This window comes from Dipteris shenzhenensis, chromosome 17 (genome assembly GCF_047967505.1).
Source record: "Dipteris shenzhenensis isolate YYH24624 ecotype China chromosome 17, Dip_SZ_1.0, whole genome shotgun sequence".
Lineage (NCBI taxonomy): Eukaryota > Viridiplantae > Streptophyta > Polypodiopsida > Gleicheniales > Dipteridaceae > Dipteris > Dipteris shenzhenensis.
The window spans coordinates 28,318,739-28,340,479 of record NC_141612.1 but is presented as its reverse complement, the minus strand read 5'-3'; the positions used below and the strand labels follow the sequence as shown (position 1 = coordinate 28,340,479).

At 44.0% G+C, this 21,741-nt stretch overlaps 1 protein-coding gene across 1 annotated transcript in view; it reads left to right on the top strand.

The window, feature by feature from the left end:
• The window catches only part of TDP1 (tyrosyl-DNA phosphodiesterase-like protein), a 172,896-nt gene that overhangs the window by 146,714 nt on the left and 4,441 nt on the right, over positions 1-21,741 (top strand). Inside the window, 5 exon segments of the mRNA XM_087388793.1 lie at positions 2,291-2,394; positions 2,495-2,548; positions 2,741-2,831; positions 11,571-11,645; positions 11,844-12,024. Coding sequence (XP_087244919.1) covers positions 2,291-2,394; positions 2,495-2,548; positions 2,741-2,831; positions 11,571-11,645; positions 11,844-12,024 — 505 coding nt within the window.

Genomic DNA, 21,741 nt, shown 5'->3' with positions numbered 1-21,741 from the left:
ATTGGTGACTCACTAATCGAAGGTGTGGTTTTGTTTCAGAAGATAGAGGATAATGCAAGATGCAAACCAACAAGAATCCTGGACCGAGGAACAATGCAAGTGCGCAATCGGAAGATACCCAGGGTGTTGATTGCATGGCATGGTTTACCTCTATCGGAAGCTACCTAGGAATCCGTATACCAGTTACGGAGAGTATTTCCAAATTTCATCATCGAGGACGCCGATGCTTGAAGAGGGAAGGAATGTTATGCTCTAGCCGAGATAGCATGACCTCGGAAAGATCGGTGGGCATTTTCCCTTAGATGACCGACTTCTGTAATATTTTATGTGCGTAAATAAAATGGTCAAGGGAAGTAACTGCCAAGGTCCTAGGTGAGGGTGTATTGGCATCGACTAGGTGGTTCTGAGTGCTAAGGCCTAGGTGCACCTAAATGTGTAATAATGCTAAAGGGCAAATGTTTTAATTGTGCCCCAAGAGAGGGGTAAATGGTGCACCAAGTTAAAGGTCTAAAATGATGACATGTGGCAGAGGAAACCATCTAGGGAGTTGTGGGCTTGTGGATAGGCATGAAGGATTTAAAAAAAAGGTTACGTATCTTGTGTGAGCATGCGATCCATGAGATTGGTTGGGAGGAAAGAATGATGCCTGCGCCTGTGAGCTAATCAGAATCAAGGAAAACCAGAGAGATTAGAAATTGTTCGTTTCATAATCCATGTGTGCTGGGTTTTGAGTTGAAGGAGTAAACTCATCACCTTGTTCTTGGGTGGTCTCATTTCTTCTTTTATTACGAAAGGAGAACTCCCTATCAAGAGAATCTTGAAGGAGAGACTGCTGTAAATCTATTTGTGGGTTATCATACTCAAGATGTGTGTAACTCTCACCTAATCCATCATCTTCAAGAGGGGATGAAGGTGTTCTTTCTCTCTCTCCTTGGGGTAATGGAGGAAAAGGAATAAGTTCATTGTTATATCTCCCTTCCCCTTCCATTCTTTCCTTTTAGTAATACAAGAGAGAAAATGACTTGCTGTAATTTCAAAAAAAGGGGTTTATTTTACTACAAAAGTCAAGTGTTGTAGAGTTGGTGGTACTTATCCGACTCCCGCTTCGTTTGTGTTGAGAAGACACTTAAAATGACCTTCGTTTCCTTCTCTTTTAAGCTTTTCTTCTTGTATTTCTGCTGTAAACTGGTACGCTCCATTTGGGCTACTTGTTTTGAGCGTATTGGAGCTCTAGATACCGTTATAGGGGGTACTTGATGGGTGGATCACCCCCTTAAAATCTTGTTCCGATCCGACTTTCCGTTGGGGAGAACGGGGGGGTCCCTTTTCCTCATGGTTGAAGAATTTTAAGGGTACATTCACACCGGGGGGGGTCACCCCGTCAGGACACCCCGTTCACCGTCGTTCAAGACCAAAAAAATTTCAAAAAAATCCCTTGTTTTAGAACCTCAGGAATTCAGAGTTGGTCAAGAAGGACGTGTTTGCCTCGGAAATTCAGGATTGGTCGGGAAGGAGGTGTTTGAAGCTCGGAAAGTTTCTGCGTTGCCCGCTCGACGTGTGTGCCGTCGGGATTTCACCGTCCGCTTGCATTGCCTTGCATTCCCGCACCTTCTCTTGCGCCTTCTGTGTCTTGTCCCGCCGTCCTTCGCGCCTGTCGCAGGCCGTGTCTTTCCGACACTGGTGCTTCCGCCACGATTATGCTCGTTGCTCTCTCACCTCTTCTCGTCCCGCTCGTGGACCGTCACCGCTCTGATACCAAATGTGAAAAACCAGACTTTTTGAGAATGCAAATGTGTGCAATTCATGCAGAATTTGAATGCCAATTGGCCCTCCAATGGAGAAGAGCGCTCTCGTGAGAGTACTTGTTTCTATTTCGACTTACATGCAAGGTGGGAGAGAGATGGCGGATGGATGCAATGTGGTAGAGAGAATGCTACGTGAGATTCACAATGAAAGGGTGATACCCTTTCATTAATGTCCCTTGAGATCACTCAAGTTCCATCTTCCCATTTGCACCTACCCTTATCCTATGACCCATGCACCTACCATTCAACGCACTCTAATGCACCCTTTCCCTTTCCTATTGCCCCTAGGACCTAGACACGTGTGTGCACATCTTTATTACTAATCATTGGCCAATGTGACATAGTTTTGGCGGTACTATTTACACTGCTTGATCGATCATAAATACAAACATATAACCGCACCATCAAATTAGCGCCTAACAATAATAAGGTTCTAATGACCATTAATTAACTAAATAATCATTTATGTTGTCATGACATATTAGGGTTATGCAGCTGGAAATGCAATTCCAAGTCCTTTGAAAAATGTCGAGAAAGAATTTCTTAGAAAGTATTGGGCTCGTTGGCAAGCAAACCACACAGGAAGAAGGTACTTACCACTTCGTTTCGCATTTGTTGAGATAGAAGCATTTGAGAATGCCTTTTTGAAGATTGTGAGGGCTGACAGCTTCAAGTGCATGTTTCCATAGCGGAGCAATGCCGCACTTCAAATCTTATTTGCGATACAATGAGCAAAGTCTTGCGTAAGCACATTTGACTTTTCTATTTGCTATTTGTATAACCTGTTATAGTGTGTACAATGGTCCTTCTTGGCTTTCTTCTTTTCCATTCTATTCTTCACTTTGTTTTTGTATTACCTCCTTAACGTTATCATGAATTTCTTTTACTATTTTTATGGACTGGTATGATAAGAGTAACCTCCGAAATTGATGTAGGTGGTTCCTTCTAACATCTTCAAACCTCAGCAAGGCTGCTTGGGGAGCTTTGCAAAAAAATGGATCTCAGCTAATGATCCGATCATATGAGGTGCGATTACCTTCACAAATTTAATGGAGAGAGGAAACTATTGTTTTAACAAACTAAGCTCCATGCAGCTCATTTCATCTCACTATTCAAAATGAAATAAGTTGTATATAGATCTTTGCATGCATGCACATAGCTATACTAATGCATATGCCGAGAGGACATATTTAATCATGAGGTGAACAATTTTTTAGATTAATTTGTTTTGAATTCAGCACTCTATAGCCAAACAGATGCATGCATGTAGCTATGTTAACACTAGTCGAATATCACTAAAGTCAACACACACCAAGTCAAATGCATGCATGCATGCATGAGTATGTTGTTGTGATGTGCTAAGAAATTTTACTCTTATTTGTATGCATGTGCCTAGAGATGTCAAAATGGTTGTGCGCCCATATGTGTGTGTGCTGTGTATGGATCATGCAAATGTTGCATTGCATACTAACTACAAGAATGGGCTAATATATTCGATGAAAGGTACTCGAATAGATCAAGGAAGGAAAAGTATTGCAGTCCATTGAGAGAGTGGTATTTCATGACACAGGTCAGAGTCAGAGCCCGTCCCAGAATCTCATGCGCCTGTATGAGGTTCCCTCGAGAGCTCTTTCTCTTCCCCGTCGCACAGTACCTTCTTTTGTTGCTATGCGGAGTGTCCTTTTAGACACCCCTCCCAATACAGCCTCGTCCTCGCAGCTTTTCACTCCTGGTTTATCCAGATCTTTTGCGAGTGCGGTCACAGATTTCGCTCAGTACCTAGACAGGCGTGAGGGTTGGGAGATCCTAGCAGATGAGATCGAGCGAGATTATCAGTCACCCATGCTTACAGGCACCTCGTCGCAGATTCTTCCTCTCCCTCTCACCTATTCTAGGAGCAGAGTTAGGACGGCTCAGCCCTTTTCAGCTCTTCTGACTCCTAGACCTGACCCCAGGATGGTTGACAGAGATTTGCCCGTTGAGTTTTGGCCCTTTTTGGCTCGAGAGGTTTCCATAGACTCCCTCACTCGATTGGAACTTCTCCGGGTATTTTGTCGACGGTCAAAGGAGGTAGAGGAGTACTTGGGATCTGTTACTCTCTCCAGAGAGGGACACATTCTTCGTTTCTCTGTAGGTAGCTTTCGATCTCGGGGGAGCGAAAGCTGGTCAACTGAGTTACTTGACAGCGAGATTGCTAGACAGCTCATGAGCATGACTCAGTTTTCTTCGGTTCACCGTATTGTCGGCTCGCATATTCATTCTTGCCCTAGGACACTTCGACTTGGCTTCGGTGGCAGGGCCTTTCTGTTTCTATTCTTTGAGGTTCAGGGAGACTTTGATTTGCCCAGGAGTGCTGGTTGGTTTGACTTTCAGCTCCTTAGTTCGCGCCAGAGTACTATTCCCTTGGATGGAGCCATTGGCAGATTTGGAGTTTGATCAGAGACCGACTTTGGATTGCCCCGTCAGAGAGAGTGATTTGTGCCGCTGCCACTAGCACCCCCTCACTTCCATCCGATGTCTAGGTTGTCCATCATTTCTTGGAATGTGAGAGGACTGAACGGCGGTAGATTTACCTCAGATGCAGATGGTCGTAGATCGGGAGTTCCTAGATTGCAGTTGCTTAGCGACTCCCTTCGGTTTATTTCCTCAGGGTCCCCTCCAGACATTGTGCTTATCCAGGAGCATAAGCTCTCCCAAGACAGGATCGACAGATGCAGATCCTTACTTAGAGGACAGAGCCGGACATATTGGAGCCCAGCGGATGGCACGAGGGGGGGAGTTTGCATTTCAGTTTCAGCCAGGTGGGCCTCAGAGTTCACCCAAGAGGGTACACTAGTGGAGAGCGGGGCATGCTATGTTATTCTTCAGATTGAGAGCACAGCAGTTGGTGTTCTCAATGTGTATGCTCCCACGGATCCAGCCCACAGACGGGCTTTTTGGAGACAGCTCAGAGAGTCCCTTCCTCAGGCAGACACTTGTATTGTTGGAGGAGGTTTCAACATGGTTGAATTCTCTGAAGACAAGTCGGGCCAGACAGAGGGTGGCCTTTCTGATAGGGAGAGAGTGGAGTGGGATAGTTTTGTTTTGCATGCTGGACTTCATGATGCAGCTCGATTGGACGACTTTCGTCACTTGGCTGACAGAGGAGGGCAGATTGGGATCCCGCCCAGGTTATGTTTTATCTGACCATGCTCCAGTCCTATTACAGATTCTCCCTACCTCTCGATTGGAGAGCCCAGGCTCTGTGAGAGTTCTGGACTTTGTTTTTCAGGACACAGAGTTCGTGGAACGGTTGAGAGAGGCTTGGTTGTCAGAGAACACTCCTGTGGATCAGGGCTGGTTGACGTGGGTAGAGGGGGCTTTGGCTAGAGTCAGCATGGCCTGCCAGTCGAGGGTAAAAGAGGAGAAGAAAAAGCTCAGAATCAGAGATCGGAACGCAAGGGCGGAGGTATCCAGACTTCAAAGATTGATTCAGAGTTTTCCTCATTCTCTTTTCATCAGAGGGCAGCTTTCGGAGGCTTAGGAGAGACTAGAGGAGATTCAGGGCCCAGTTCAGGTTTTACTCCCAGCAGACTTTCTGGATCCAGAAGGGGGATAGATGCTCTAGAGAGTACTTCAGGGCAGTGGGTCAGAGATACTCTTCGGACAGTCTTCGTAGACTTGTGGATGAGGCCGGGTCTCTTCAGACGGACCCTCACCGTCTTGTTGAGATCACTTCTGATTTCTATTCCACTCTTTACACCGCTGTTCCAGTCACCAAGGAGATGATCAGAGCCAGAGAGGAGATTTGGAGTCATGTCCCCCAGATGGTCTCAGACAGGATGAGTCATGTTTTGGATAGCCCACTATCACTCCTGGAGATCACGGATGCGTTACATGAGCTGCCTAGAGACAGATGTCTGGGGGAGGACGGTTTGTCGCCACTTCTTTTTAGAGCTCTTTGGAATACGATTGGGCCTCATCTACTTTCTGCCTTTTCAGAGGCTCTCGATATAGGATCTTTGGGCGAGACATTATGCACAGGTATGATTTGTCTCATCCCGAAAGGGGGAGACAAGACAGTCCTACGTAATTGGAGACCCATTACACTTCTAGGGACAGCCTACAAGATCCTAGCGAAGACCTTGGCTCTTCGCTTAAAGCCTATGCTGCCAGATATCATCAGAGCTACTCAGACAGGATTTGTCCAAGATCGGAGTATCTTGGATAACATCTTCACTTTTTGGGAGGCCACTCACTGGGCGAAGGAGAGTCAGCAGGAGATTGCAGTTCTCCTTCTCGATTTTGAGAAGGCTTATGACAGGGTGGACTGGGGTTTCTTGGAGGGCACTATGAGGAGGCTAGGCTTCAGTGATAGATGGATTTTATGGGTCTCCTCACTTTACTCTCACTCCTCTAGCAGGATGGTGGTCTGTGGAGGCAGAGGACCGGCTTTTCAGCTATCCAGATCGGTACGACAGGGATGCCCGCTTGCATCTTACCTTTTTCTTTTCATAGTGGAGGCTATGGGATACTTTATGCAGACTACGAGTCATGGCACTTTGGGCCTTCATCTACCTATCCGGCAGGAGCAGGAGCTTCTGGACACTGAGTTTGCTGACGACACGGCACTGACAGTCAGAGGAGATGCATATAGTCTTGCTACTGCTGCGGATTCAATTGGCAAGTTCTGCCTAGCCTCAGGGGGACTTGTCAATTGGAACAAATCAAAAGGCATCTGGACTGGAGCTCAGCAGGATACCCCAGCATGTGGAGGAGACATTGGCTTTGTATGGATATCCAAAGGCACCTCCACGAGATATCTAGGCTTCTAGGTTAGCATTGAGGTGTCCGCGACGCAACAGTTTGCCCCAGTTCTTGAGAGTATCCGGAGAAAGCTAGCCTACTGGAGTACGGCTAGACTTTCTTTGGCCGGAAGAGCGCTGGTACTCAACCAGGTTCTACTAGCGACTATGTGGTACGTTGCGTCATGTTGGTGCTTTCATGCTGACTCGATCCGTCAGGTGAGGAGATTGCTTCGGAACTTTCTGTGGAGTGGTGGTGATGGTTCTGAGGACACTAGGGCCAGAGTTTCATGGGATACTATCACTTTACCCTTCTCGCAGGGAGGACTTGGGGTTCTTGATCCGGAGATGCAGAGCAAAGCCCTTTTAGTCAAACTTCTTGTTAGAGGTTTGACTCCAGGAGATCAGCCGTGGAAGCAGTTCCTACTACATGGGATTCACCAGTGCACCCCTAGAGCAGCAGGTCAGTGGGCAGGTAGAGTTAGTTGGATCTTCCTCACGGACCAGCATTCTCAGCCTTCCTCACCACTTGTGAAAAGGTCTATTTAGATATGGGATCATTTTCGACAGCACCTCATCAGAGCAGTCCCCTCCTCCAGAGAGGAAATTGCCAAATAGCCACTTCACCATAACCCCCTGGTTCGGTACCAGGGATCTTCCCCTGGTACAGAACTTAGGACTCCCTTGGCCAGATGGCATGCTCAGGGGGTTGTGACAGTCGGAGATTGGTTCAGGGGAGGTGTGGAGATGTCAGAGGAGGTGATCAGAGATAGACATGGGCCACTTGGATAGATTGCTGCCACCAAATTACTGATCATGAGAGCTATTCCTCAGGAGTGGAGGGATATACTTACAGATCCAGCCTATGTTCATCCCATTTCTACTTGGTCAGGTTGTTTTAGTGAGGCTGGGCTATGCATTGGAGTTCGTTTAGGACTGGCACCGTTTATTTATTTTGAGACGGACTTCTCTCACAGATTGTATCCCACTCAACCCCTGGATCGACAGGAGCTCCTTTGGCAGAGAGTCGGGGTCATTGGTTGCCTGGATAAGGAATGGGCCACAGATCCTTCCAGGTTGACCATTGTAGAGGATACTAGATGGAGACTTTGGATTTTTCAGGGTCGACCTCTTGCGGAGCTTGACTGCGACCCAGGTGAGTGGGCATGGCCTGCTCCGGTGGCAGGCGTTCGTCCTCTTTCTTTTTTCCAGTATTCGACGAGGGCAGGTTACAGGCTTCAGCAGAGAGACTCTCATCACCTACCATCTGCTTCCCAGCATTGGCACGCACAGGGACTTACTGCAGAGCTCTTGCAGAGCTACTGGACCCACTTTTGGGGCATCAGTAGAGCCAGGAAAGTCTCCTACTTTCTTTGGCTCACTATACATAGGGGCATACGTGTGGGTACTTGGCTTCAGCAGATGGGTAGACCCTCCTTGTGTATGCGTTGTCAGCTTGCAGAGGAATCTAGCAAGCATTGTTTATGGAGTTGCACCAGCTCTAGAGTGGTATGGACAGGTATCTTCAGGTTGTTCTCATATGTTACATCTGAGTCCTTTCTGATGACTTGGGGCGTTGCCCTTTGGGGGAGAGGAGCCTTTACTCTCTTTGAGTCAGAGCCAAGAGACCACGGTTTCTTCATGCAGCGTCGCCAGAGACGGGGTCCCATAGAGGCCAGCATCATGGAGACGTAGGATTTACTTTTGGTACCAGTACCAGCTCAGGATTCCATGCCTACTTCAGCTGCAGGGTCAGCGTGGGAGGTGATTTCCAGCATTACCCTATGGCGGATATGGTGTTCGCGATGTTCTTTTGTCCTTGGGGGCCATTTATGCACGGAGGCTGACACTCTCGCTTCCATTTGGGCGGAGATTATCTTCACTCTCAGGAGTCAGTGGGAGCGGTGTACAGGCACCTCTTTGGCAGCTCGTGGGAGACTTATATCCTTCATGAGGACATGGGACTGCTCATTATTTTTTCATTTGACCCCTTTTGGGATGTCGTGGCATTTTAGACCACCTCCATGGCTTTTTTGCCACATTGTTGAGGCTAGGGATAGAGTACTTTCTCTACCACCTGTTGTATGATTTGTTTTGAATGGAATATATCACTCTTTTAAAAGTATTGCAAATAGTCAGAGTAGCCAAAGTGAACAATGGAAAGTAAACATCAGTTTTTATCTTAAGTTATCATGCAATTGTGCATCGCATACCAATTACAAGAGTGTCTTTGATATTAGATATCAAAGATGAAACTTATTAGAATGGAGCAAGGAAGGGAGAGTGTATTGCAAATAGCCAAACTAAGCAATGGAATATATACATCAGTTTTTATCTTAAGTACTATGCCCCAAGTTGGTCACATGGCTGTTGGGATAATTCCCCTCATTGCTTGTAATAAAATTTTAATTATATTTGCTTGTCAAATACTAGGTTACTTAGGTCACTAGGACCAAGACTATTTTTAGAACCCTATAGCTCTATTTCGAGGCATTTGGCTTGGAATCTGAGTCAGTAAACTTGAGATATTGAAACCCCTCTAACTTATCAGTAAATAAAAATTTAAGCACCTTACATAGGGCGCACCACATGTCACACCAGGACTTAATCTCACTTATGGTTTATGATTTTTTCCAAAACCCTTACTTTCTTTGTATTTTCACGTATGTGCAAATCATTTCAGCTTTGTGCTTCAACAATGTCCTCTACATCACTTAGAAATTAACAATCACACGTATCTTTCAATTCAACACAAGAGATAGGCTAGAGAAAAGAAAAAGAAAAGACTCCAGTGTGATTGAGGTACACCGCTACCGGGGCTGATCCTAGTCACATTTCTTTATTACAATGATGCTCGGCTTTAATTACAATAGTAATGCAGATCCTCGGACAGTAGAACCCAAGGAAAACCTAGAAGTCCTAGAACATGAATATATAGTCCAATGTATACAATGATCTCCCCAACGAAAGAAAATGAGGATTTATTCTCCCCCTTGAAAAAGACTTCTATTAAGTATGAATGAAACTCGCAAGAGCAAGCTCAAGGCAGAAATACATCATGCAATCTCCATATCTCTCTTCTCCCAAGAGCACAAGCTCATTGATAGAGAGATTGGTAGGACATGTATATTCCTATTTGGGCACACTTTTTGGCATGCTTTTGGGTTCGGTGCTCTTGATTGATGAGGTGGGGTTTTCATTTCAGTTAAGCCTCCATTTTTCACTGTTATTGCACATGGGGTCTTGATACCTGCTACTGCTTAATGGATCATACTACTCTTGGAAGGCTCTTAGATAGGATGCTCAATATCGATGCACACCCATCTGAGAACGGCTCGAGTTGCCTTTTAGAGGGAGGTTTGTACTTGGTTGCTGCAGGTTGACTCTTGGATAGTAGTTACTTTTTTGGCATACTTTTTGGCTCGGTGCTGTTGGATCACGAGGTGGAGTTTTCATTTCAGTTCAGCCTCCATTTCTCACATTATTATTGCACATGGGGTCTTGATACCTGGTACTACTTAATGGGTCATACTGGGATGCTCAATATCTATGCACACCCAATCTAAGAAGGGATCGAGTCACCTTTTAGAGGGAGGTTTGTACTTGGTTGTTGCAGGTCGCTTGGATAGTAGGAAGGGACGTTAATATGGTAGAGCAGTCGGTTGAAGGCAGCATCTGCCCATGAGAGAGCGGCATGAGAGGAATTCACCCCAGGGATCAGAGGCAGAGACAATTTATTTGAGGATGAGTTTCATTCAGACCAGTGAGGCTAGCAGTTTTCAATATTCATGGCCTAGCAGAAACTCTGAGGACTATTCCTTCTAGGATTGTACATCAATGAAATGGGCTCAGAACAGAGGAGGTTGCACTTTCATTCAGCAACAAGCACCACTACATCTAACCACTTCGGTTTGTGCTCCTCATCAAGGATTCACCAGCGAGGTCATGATACCAGACTCTATGTACATGGATAAGGGGCCTTCAAAGCAGATTGCGGATATCTAGAGCAGCTGGGACTTCACGAAAACAGTTTCATAGGCCTCACTATAGCACTCAAGCTTATCAGTGTTTTTTATCATCTTTGGCAGAGTCTGGAATAGAGTTGCAATACATGCTTGCTGCTTGTGAACCCACTTTTTAACTTGTAATGCTAGGACAACCAGTATTGAAGGGTGTCTTTAGTGTAGGCAAGTTGATTGTTGTGGACAAAGTGGGTATTGTAGAGGCACTATCGTCTAAGTGTGGCACCATTTCAAGAGGGCACGATTTCAAGATTCAGCTTGTCCACGTATTGTTTAGCAAGTTCAATCTGGTAATCTCCTAAATTTGGGCCACTATGCAATTAAAGAAGGGTCATCAAGAATCAAGGGCAAGAAAGATATGAGAAAATCCATTGCCAATGAGTCTTTGTTGAGTTCGGCTAGGCACTTTTGAAATGCCACTAGAGAGGCTTAGGTGGGACTCAACAGTAAAATGCTCAGACAAGTATGTACAATTTTGGTAAGTTTTTCAAGGAGGGGGAGTGATGACTTCAAGTAGTATATGAGGTAGGAACGTGTTTTAAGACAAGCCTGGGATTGAGAGAGGATGGAACCAATAACAATGGAAGCTTAAGGAGTTTTAGATATGTCATTTTGTGTGCAGTGGATGGTTTCTTTGTATACTAGAATTATAGTCAAGCATGGGACTAATAAGGTGTGTAAGAGAGAAAAAAGAAACTGGATCTAGCTATCAAGTTTTTGCTTTATAATGTTTAAGATAAGATGGCATTGTTGTCTAATCAAACAAAGCTGGAATGTTTAAGATAAGATGGCATTGTTGTCTAATCAAACAAAGCTGGAAAGATTTAGAAACACATTATTGGTGTCAAACCATCCTATCCCATCAACATATAATCTTTTAATTTGTCTTGTTAGGATAATTTGTTTTCCATTTAATAGAATATACATGTATATAGAACTAAATATGTCCAAATTGACAGCTGGGAGTCCTGTTTATGCCATCTTTGGAGAAGATTGGAACCGACTTCTCATGTACTGATGATAAGCTTCAAGAAGTAAGTTAACAAACTTTTGATTTTCTTTGATGTTGGAGACATGTTACATTGCTTGCGTAATTGTTTGTTACCTTTAGATCTCGCCAAGTCTAAGATGGCAGATCTGTATTAGGTGAAGTTACATGCAAAGTTTATTCACCAAAGCATGGAAACGTTTTGACAAAAATTCAACAACATGCATTTTATGTTTGTTAACAGGAACTTGGCATACCAAAGAATCTAAGAGAATCTACCGAATCCTTTAACAGTCCTAGCAACGGGCAAAAGGTGAGATTTGTTACAACATGTTGGGAAAATCAGGACAACATTGAACAACAAGGCAGTATCATTCGCTTCCCTGTACCTTATAAACTTCCACCACAGAGTTATGATAGTGGAGGTAACTTACTCAACTTGAATGATATGATTTACAATTAATGAAGCTCGTCTCATAGGCATGGAACTAATACATATGCGTTGGGTAACTTTTGCAATTATGCTCATGAGAGAGAGAAATGCAATGAAATGAAATGCTTGTATTAAAGAGTGCATGAGACTCGTTAGGATCGATGGGATTGTTAAAAAAGCATATACAAAATACATGGTCCAGAGAGTTCTAGACATGAAACTGTTGGACAAGGAAAACAGCAATCTGCACTAGGGTAAGTAAACCTACCACAGCCTAAAGTTATGAAGACAATGAGACAAAATTACAATCATGTAGAACAAACATGAGAAAATAGTAAGAAAGAGTATGGACATATATGGTTCTTGGAGAGGGCTGCATATCCCTACGACCCAATCTCTAGTGAAAGATTGTAGAGGGTCGCTAAGAAGCTCCCTGTTGGTCAGAGAGAGAGAGTCTGTTAATGTCCACGGGAGACCAACAGTTCTATGAGACAGCAGTACATTTGCGGAGGGCACATGCCGCTCTCAAGGAGTGCAAGAAGCAACTCCAGTTATTTAGAGTACATACTTAGTAGTCTAAAAAACATAACATGATCAGCCATACATCAATTTAAGAATGAGAGTCTTTTGGTTTGCATTTAAACTCTTTGATGATTGGTATGCCTTCATGGTATACTACCTATTTTCCATCCTTCCTAGCAGCCTTGACCTTGGCCAATGCCGTTGCTTAATTCTTCAATTGAGCTCGTGTGAGTTCCTCAGCTATCCATACCTTAATCCCTTTCAACTTGTATGATTGGCGAAGAAGCTTGATCCGTAAATCTCGTGATTTGAGCGTGATGATAGCTTGTCCTCTGAAGTGTTGAATATTGGTTGCTCCATCACCATCATCATCATCATCAACCGTCCATTCAATGCCAGGGATGGTGTGCTAAAGTTTCACTAAATGAATCCTCCTCTTTGTACTAGCCTTCAGGTAGTCCACCCACTCTAATCTTCAGTGTACTGTCACGTCTGGCTTCGTGTTTCTTGATCTCTTCTTGGATATCAATTTTATTTGTTTTTTTTTTTTTTGGGGCAAAAAAAGGACTTCCATTAAGTATGAAGAAAACCCGCGAGAGCAAGCTCAAAGAGAAATACATCATGAAATGCATGATAAGTTTTATTTCACTTTGTGTCAACCTCCATTTCTTAATTGTTTGTACTTCAATGTGAAGAACTGTAGAGACTAGCTGAGGGGTAGGGGGAGAAGCCTTGCAACCTTTCACTACCTCATCTATTACTTCTTGCTTGTTGCTAGGTCCTTCAAGAACATGAAGTCTAGCTGTTATGAGTGACTACGCAACCAACCCCTTGAGAGGTTCTTGCTTGACAACTTGTTTGAGACGACGACTTGCTGGAACAGTTGAGCAATGAGCTAAACGGCATACTGCTACGCTTGGTGTCGAACTACTACGCCTGAATGGCGACTTACTGAACGGCGAGCAGCTACGTTGAGCGATGAGTGCTCCAAGATGATTGGATCACATGAGAAAGAGAGAAAGAAAGAATATGCGCTTTTTTAGTCCATTCTTTGCTTGGGATGTGCAGTAATTCACAGCATTGCTTGTCCCCATTATGCCTATAGACATTGCTCTATGGTCTAACTCAAGAGACGACTCCTCGATCTTGATGTAGTCAATCATGTGCTTTGCATGTGAGTTTGTGATCACATAATCAAACTTGACCCTTGGGCTGTCTTGCATGTGAACCCTCCTGTGTTTTGAAAGTTTGTGGTGCCATTGCATATTTGTAGCCCAAAGCCTTCCCATATGAGTGATTTCCCTTGCATCCTTCGATGTCCTTTTCCATCCTCCTCTTTCTTCATTATCTTCTTTCACTTCATCCATTGAAAGAAGCTATATTAACATCTTTAGAAGCCCTCGCGGGAGTATGAGACAAGGCACATAGGGTAAACACCAAACATCAGCTATAGATTGAGAGTCTCTTGGGAGTTCATATAACACACTCCCAAAGTTATTAGAGATCAGCTACATTGTACTAAATAAGATAATCAGCCTTTACATCAGTTTAAGACTGAGAGTCCTTGGGTTTTGGATTTAAAGTCTTTGATAGTGCTTTTTTCCTTCTTTGCAGACTTCCTTCACATTGTTCAATTCTGTGGACTTCATCTTGAGCTGAATTGGGGTGAGCTCCTCTGATATCCATACCTTGGTACCTCTCAACTTATTTGTTTGCATAAGAATCTTGGTTCTTGCCTTCTTGTCATTGAGCACCACTTTAGCTTGTATCTCAATAGGAGCCACAATGGTTATGTCCTTTAAATCCCACTCAATCTGAGGGGTTGCTGCTATGATAGTATCAGTTTTTTCTACCAGGCTCCCTTCATGCCAATCTTCAAGTAGTCCTCCAATGCGTAGACATCGAGCATTTGCAGCCCTTTTTTCCTGCTCTCGTACCTCTCCATATACTTCACTTTTATTGATTTGATTATCCATTGTTGTGGAGATTTCCTCTTTGATTGACTTGACCTGATTGGTAACCATATCCTGAACTTTGGTTACCAACTGTGGTGCAGGTGCTGCTTCCCTGTGTATCTATAGTACTTCCTCTATGATTTCTTGCTTGTCATTGTTCTCCATCTCCTTTAATTTCTTCTCGAGGTATGCAACCATAAGTCTGATCTCCTTTACTTCCTGTTTTAGATGCTTTAGAAAGTATATCTGCTCATGTGGGTCTGAGCTAATTCTCCGCTTGTAATGCAATGCGTATGGGCTGGATGTTGCTACGATGTCGGAGTACAAAGATTTACTGATAGGGGGTGTGGAAAAAGTCTTCACCTTTGGAAACTCCATGTCGGCCTATGAAAAACTTGGGTGCCCTTTTACTGTATCTCTAGCACCCCAGACTGAGCCAGGGGCTCAGCTCTCAGTATGGGGTTAGGGTTTGCTGCTGTTGCAACCCCCTCGGGCCTGGTTTGTGTAGGCTAAGGTTGACGGCGACCCTCCTCTCCATGACCTAGGAGACTTGCTGGTGCTAGTGACTCAAACTGCTGGCAGCTGGTGACTGACGAGCTGGCGACGCTCCTCTTTTTGTTGGTGACGCTCCTCGCTACCCTTTGCTGGTGCATGCGATACGAGGGACGAAAGGCTGATGGGAGCTAACGGGCTGAACGACAAGAGGGCTACGGGAGATGACGAGCTGAACGACGATGAGATGGCTGAGAGAGAGAGAGAGAGAGAGAGAGAGACAGAGAGTTTTTTACTTCGTAGCAACAATGCCAAGACGCACACAGTAGGCGTATCCGAAGTCGACCACAAGGATCGAACACACACACACACAACGACATGAACCAGAGCCTCAACCACCAAGACCCACACGGGTTTTACAAAACTTGATGGGGAAGGATGGCTTATACACGTTTGAGAGAGAGAGAGAGAGAGAGAGAGAGAGAGAGAGAGAGAGAGAGAGAGATGATATGATTGTATTAAAGTCCGCGTGAGATCCTTCAGGATCTATGGGACTGGTAATCACTATTAACTAATAGTGATCCCTTACATCCAGTGAAGAGAAAAATCTTACACATTTGTCATGTAGTGAGTACTTGTTGGGCCACAGCTTGTGAGCTATGTTCTAAAATCCCTTTTAAGTAGCTTCCTAGCTTTTTGACTGGCTGCTCCAGCAGATTCTTTAGGTCTCTGCTTTTCCCATAGCCTTCTCTGATGTGTGCGTATGCTCTACATCTCAGGAGTACATGCTGCTCATTTTCTACTTCTCCTATGGGGCATATTTTGCAGATTCTTTCCTCTCTGGGGGTCCTGGGTCTTGCCCATCTACCCCTCTCTACCTGGAGAACATGTGAACTAGTTCTGATTTTGCATATCAGATGTCTTTTAAATGTTGATATGTCTTCCCCAAGGTATATCTGCATTCCATAACTATCTATCCAAACTTTTAGAGCATAGATGACTGCAAGCAGCTCTTTCTTGTAAATATCGTAATTCAGCTCAGCGTCCCTAAGTCTCCTGCTCTCAAAGGCAACTGCATGTCCTTCCTGTAAACTATTTGCACCAATGCAACCACTACTGGCATCAGCCTGGACTACAAACAGCTTTTGCAAAGCTGGCATCACCAAAACTGGAGCTGAGGTTAGAGCATCTTTAAGCAATTGAAAAGCTGATTTCTCTTTGTCTCCCCATGTGAAAGCTGTATTCTTTCTTGTCAGATCATGTAGTGGGGAAGCCTTAAGAGAAAAATGGTGGATGAACCTCCTATAGTAGGAGCATAACCCGAGGAAAGACTGCACTTCATGCACTGTTTTTAGATCCGGCCGTCCTTGAATCACTTTCAATTTGTCAAGATCCATCTTTATTTCACCATCGGTTACGATACGCCCTAAGAATCTCATCTCATGAAGGAAGAATTCACTCTTCTTTGCATTTATAGATAACTGGTGTTCCCGTAAGAGTTCAAACACGCTCCTTGTGCTCTTCTTCATCTTTGGTGAATACTATAATATCATCGAAAAATGTACCAACAACTTCTGAAAATTTCGATTTATTATTTGATTGAAAATGGCTGGAGTGTTACTTAATTCAAAGGGACTACCAAATACTCATATAAGCCTTGTGCTGTCCGGAAGGCAGTTTTATGAACATCCTGCGGGGCAATTCGCACCTGGTGATACCCGCTTTTGAGATCAATCATGCTCCTAAGGCTGTCCAAGATGTCATCAATCCTTTGAATGGAAAAACGATTTTTGATTGTCATCTTGTTTAAGGCCCTGTAATCAACACACATCCTCCAAGTGCCATCCTTTTTGAGTGACAAAAGGATTGGGGAAGAGAAAGAAGAATTTCTAGGCCTGATTAGACCATGTTTAAGGAGTTCTTGAACCTGTCTTTGAATCTCTTCTTGTTGTGACCCTAAAGGGTGGCCTGTTAGGTGGAGAACTTCCCAGAATCAAATCTATAGTGAGGTCCTTTGGCCTTTTTGGAGGTAAGGACTTAGGTAAATCCTGAAGAAAATTGTCCTTAAACTCCTCTAAGAAAGCTCTCCTTTCAACGGTAAGCTTATCTTCGTTCCCAACTTTATCCGATTCACGAACAAAAATCAAATAAGAGAGAGCTGATTTCTTAAATACCTTCTTTGCTTGGATATGATTGACCATGGGAATGAGACTGCCAGAGACTCTTGTAGGAATAGCGATTTCACGTCCCCCTTGCACCATTGTCACTATCTTCTTTCGAAAATCGAGACTAGGCTGCATCTTGTAGTGCCAAGGTTGACCTAGAATCCCATCAACGTCTGCTATGTTTCCCACTTGGAAATCCAAGTGGAAAAAGATAACCTGTAGATGAACCCGCAAAAGACTACCCACTAGTGTGGGTACATTTATCGAGGTGTCCAGGAAAGCCGTTGAAGCTCTCTTCCCTTGCGTAGTAGTCAGAACCATCCCAAGGAAGAAGCTAACTCTAAAGAAATGATGTTATGAGTGGAACCTGGATAAAAAAGAAATAGGGCAGGTTTGTCACCAATCCGACCCCACTCCTTCAGGAGCTGATTTTGGGGTTCCTTATCATCTTCAAAACAGCCTTTACTTTTGCTAGCCCTTTACCTCCTGTAGGTTGTCCTGATTTGTGGTCTTTTCCCTTTTGTAAGGGGCATTCTAAGAATTCATGATCCCCATTACATCTGATACACAAGCCCTCTTTCTTGTACTTGTCCATAGTCTCCTAATCTAGCTGCTTCTTGCTAGACTGGTTTGATTCAAACTTCTTCTTGTCGGAATAGAATCCCAGTCGGTTCCAACGGTCTCTTAGACTCAGTTCTATCTCTTCTTATACCAAATCTTCCTCCATTCTTCCTCTTTTCCTTGATCCTCTTTGCTAAGGGAATTATTTCTTTTAAAAGTCTTCGCATCAAAACACTTAACTTCGTCACAGAGTGTTCCATTTAGGCCATTGAGATACTTCCGTGCTTGTTCCTCTATCGTCTTCTTCTCAATTGTTTGCACTTTTAGTAACAACTTCTAAAACCTCTCAGTGTAGTCTTGAATAGACTTTCCTCCCTTTTGTCTAGAGTCATCCCATTCAAGAAGGATCCCTGTCGATAGGAACTGCTCCTTTAATTGCTTTTTCAACTCTTCCCATGTCTTGGCCATTGTCCCTTGCACTTCTCGAGTGTGGTACCATAGGGCAGCGGACCCACTAAGAAGCAATGTAGCAAAATTTAACTTGGCACGTTCCGTGGTCTCCTCTCGCGCAAAGTACATGCCCAAGCTCCTGATCCATCCAAGTAGTATCTCAGCTTTTGATTCTCCTTCATACTTCGTCATCTGTACATGTTTCTCGCCAAGCTTGATCTTCTTTTTAAGTCGATGATGTTGCCCCTTTGACTCCGAATCGAATGCCTCGGGTGACTTTCGAGCATGATGCTTCTTTGAAGTTCTCTGGGGTGACTACGCTCGTACCTCATCCACTGGCTTCTCTAGACCCTCATCATCATAATCTTCGAGCATATCCTCAATTCCTCCGGTTGATTTCTGGAGTTGTGGTTCACATCCCGTTCTTGTGTCTCATGCTTGCCTTGGCTTGAGCCACCCTTGGAATTTTGCAGGGCTGCAAACCTTCGCTGAAAATCCGCTTACATATCCGACTTATATTTAATCCCAATATAAGCATTGGCAATGTTATTTGTGATATGGCGACGTGGAACAAAGCCATATTGGGAGAGATGCAACCCATCATGCAAATAACCTTTAATCCGATCAACCACCATTTTGGCAATGATCTTGTAAATGACTGACATGAGTGTGATTGGCCTCCAATCACCCAGTGAATCACATAGCTGCTTTTTTGGAATCAGCTTGAGAAGACCCTTTTTCCATGACAAAGGCATCTGCTGATTTTGCCATGCTGTATTTACCATTTGCAACAAGGTGAATTTAAGAAGATCCCAGAATGCAAGAAAAAATTCAACAGTGAGACCATCCCATCCTGGAGATTTCCATCTGCCACAGGATCTCAGTGCATCAGATAATTCCCTTTCAGTGAAGGGATGTTCAAGTTCGAAAGCCTAAGCATCAGATAGAATTGGATGAACATGCTGCAGAAGAAGCTGACGTGCAGACACGACCCGAGGAGAAAGAGTATCCAGATGCCCAAAATGAGTGGAGAAGTGCTGCACACATAAATCAGCAAGCTCTGAACGAGATGTTGACCAAGAACCATCAGGCATCCGGATCCGACAGATATTGGCAGCCTGTCTTTTGTAGTAACTCTTAAAAAATTGCTTGGAAGAGCAGCCTTTATCCAAAAATGCCCGTTGTCTGGATCGAGTTTCCCATTTAGCAAGCTTTCTGCGATCATTAGATTGAAGAGAGAATTGAGCCTAACATAAGAGCATGCATTCCTCTAAAGACAAAGAGCGAAGATGAGCAAGCTCAGTCAAACTCTGACATGTAAATTTGGCATGTGCTACAGTCTCCCTTGTGGCTTGCATATAGGATTTGCCATAATCTCGAATAACTGCTTGCATCCGAGCAACAAAAGCCTGCCAGGCATAATCCAAACCATCCGAGACACACACACACGCGCGCGCACACACACACACACACACACACAGACCCACAAAGGGGGAGCCAACACCAAGGAGGATCCCCTCGTCGTCTATCAATTGGTCAACCATCTGACATACACACCTACTCACACACACACTTTTTTTTTTTGGGTGAAAAGAGTTATTTTTATAGTACATAGTCACAATCCCAAAGTAGGATGTGCTCAAGTACATCAAGAGAAGATTTCAAGATATGACAAATATACATCATGATCAAAAGTCCCTGTTTGCAAGAAATTAAAAAAAGATTGTTGCAAAGGGTGCCTGAAGGAGTATAGGGGCAAAAAGGGGTCACCAAAGACTCTATGATTTCTATCTTTCTAGAGAGTCCATAGTGCCCAATACCGAACCCATACAAAAAACAAAACAAAACCATGTCGGTGTGGGTGAATCCCAAATAACCATAAAGATTTTCCAAAAGTTGCACTGGGAAATCTAGTCTGTAAACGTTGGCGGAGCAATCCCAAAAAGTCACGAGTGAGAGCAATGCCAAAGAAGATGAGGCACTGACTCTTGTGGAGCCAAGCATCTGTGACAAACAGGAGGAGAACATGTCTACGTGACAAAAACTGTCTAGATGGAAGAACTCCTTACAATATTCTCCAGAGAAAAACCTATTGTCGAAGAGGAATTTTAGATTTCCAAATCCCGCATAATCTCCATCGCCACCATTTTGCGGGACGATTCATATGCCAAAGGTTGTTTGCTCGTTGCGAAACCCAAGGCAAGGGCTGAAGAACCTTATACAAAGAAGAAATTGTTATGTGAGACAGCTTCAAGGGGCGACATGCCGACCTTGGCAAATGAAGTGTTCAGTCTTGAAGCCGATCTTGAATTTCTAAAGGAGGTATTGGAATATAAGGTTGAAGCATATGAGTAATAAGATGCTAAACAGGACGGTAATGCATGCCAAGACTGAATTTTGCAGCAGCCTGAGGAAATGAAAGAGGGATCCCATCATCATGAATCACATCTGCAACAGAATGGATCCCCTTAATACTCAAAAAATAAGAACGTTGAGGCTCTTGCAAAGCCAACGAAGGGGAAAATGCTCTCAACCAATGTATGCTTTCAGAACGTAAAGAATTGCCTTGTAAAGAATCCCTGCCATTCCATTCCAAGTGAGATAGAATATATTTCCAGTCGATCAACATTTTGGAGATCAGTGGGCAGCCTTTGATTTTTAACTCAATAGAACCTAAAATAAAATCCCAAGGAGTGGGCTGCCAATAACCAAGTCAGTTGAGAGAGCAAATGACGCATCATGGCAGCCCATGGCTGAGAACCCTGCATAAATTGCAGCATCATTTTGCCTTTATGAGCAAGAATATGTACATGAAGATTTAGAATATTAAGTCCTCCATGCATCTTGGGAGAACATAAATGCTGCACCGAGAGTAACCGTAAGCTTTTTTTGCGATGTTTAGAGCGCCAAAAGGCTTCCATAACCAGAGAGATGAAGGCTGAAAGATGCCCTTTGTTGAACATGATCAAGGGCAAATAAAACTGAATGTATGCCATAAGAATGGATTGAACAATCCGTAGCCTAACATGCAAAGGCCATGTGGCAAGTTTCCAGTATTCAAGTTTCTTCTTCAGTTTTGCCAAAACCCAATCAGATTGTTGTCGACGAGTAATCATCCAACCAAGAGGATAGCCCAAGTGATGAACCAATTGAATTGGTTGAACAATTTCCCCAGGCCATAAGAGAGAATGCCATTCCTTGGAATGCAAAGGTAACAATTTGGATTTTTGAAAATTAACATGAAGTCCAGCAGCCAAACTAAAAAGAGAGGGTGCTTGCATGAGAGAGGATAAACCCTACCGAGTATTCCTTGGAGTAAAAAAAGAATTATCAGCATACGCTTGAGCAATCAGCGTACCACTGCCAGGAATGTCCAAATCATGAAGTCTATCTATTGCCACCAGATGATCCATATACTGAAGCATGGGATGGGTAGCAATAGCATAAAGCAATGCACTAAGTGGACAGCCCTGACGAACTGAGCACCGGAGAGTCCATGCTTCAAAAATATCTCCCGAGAGTATGCAAGCAGTCTTACTGTCACTGTAAAGCGCTGTCCAAAAC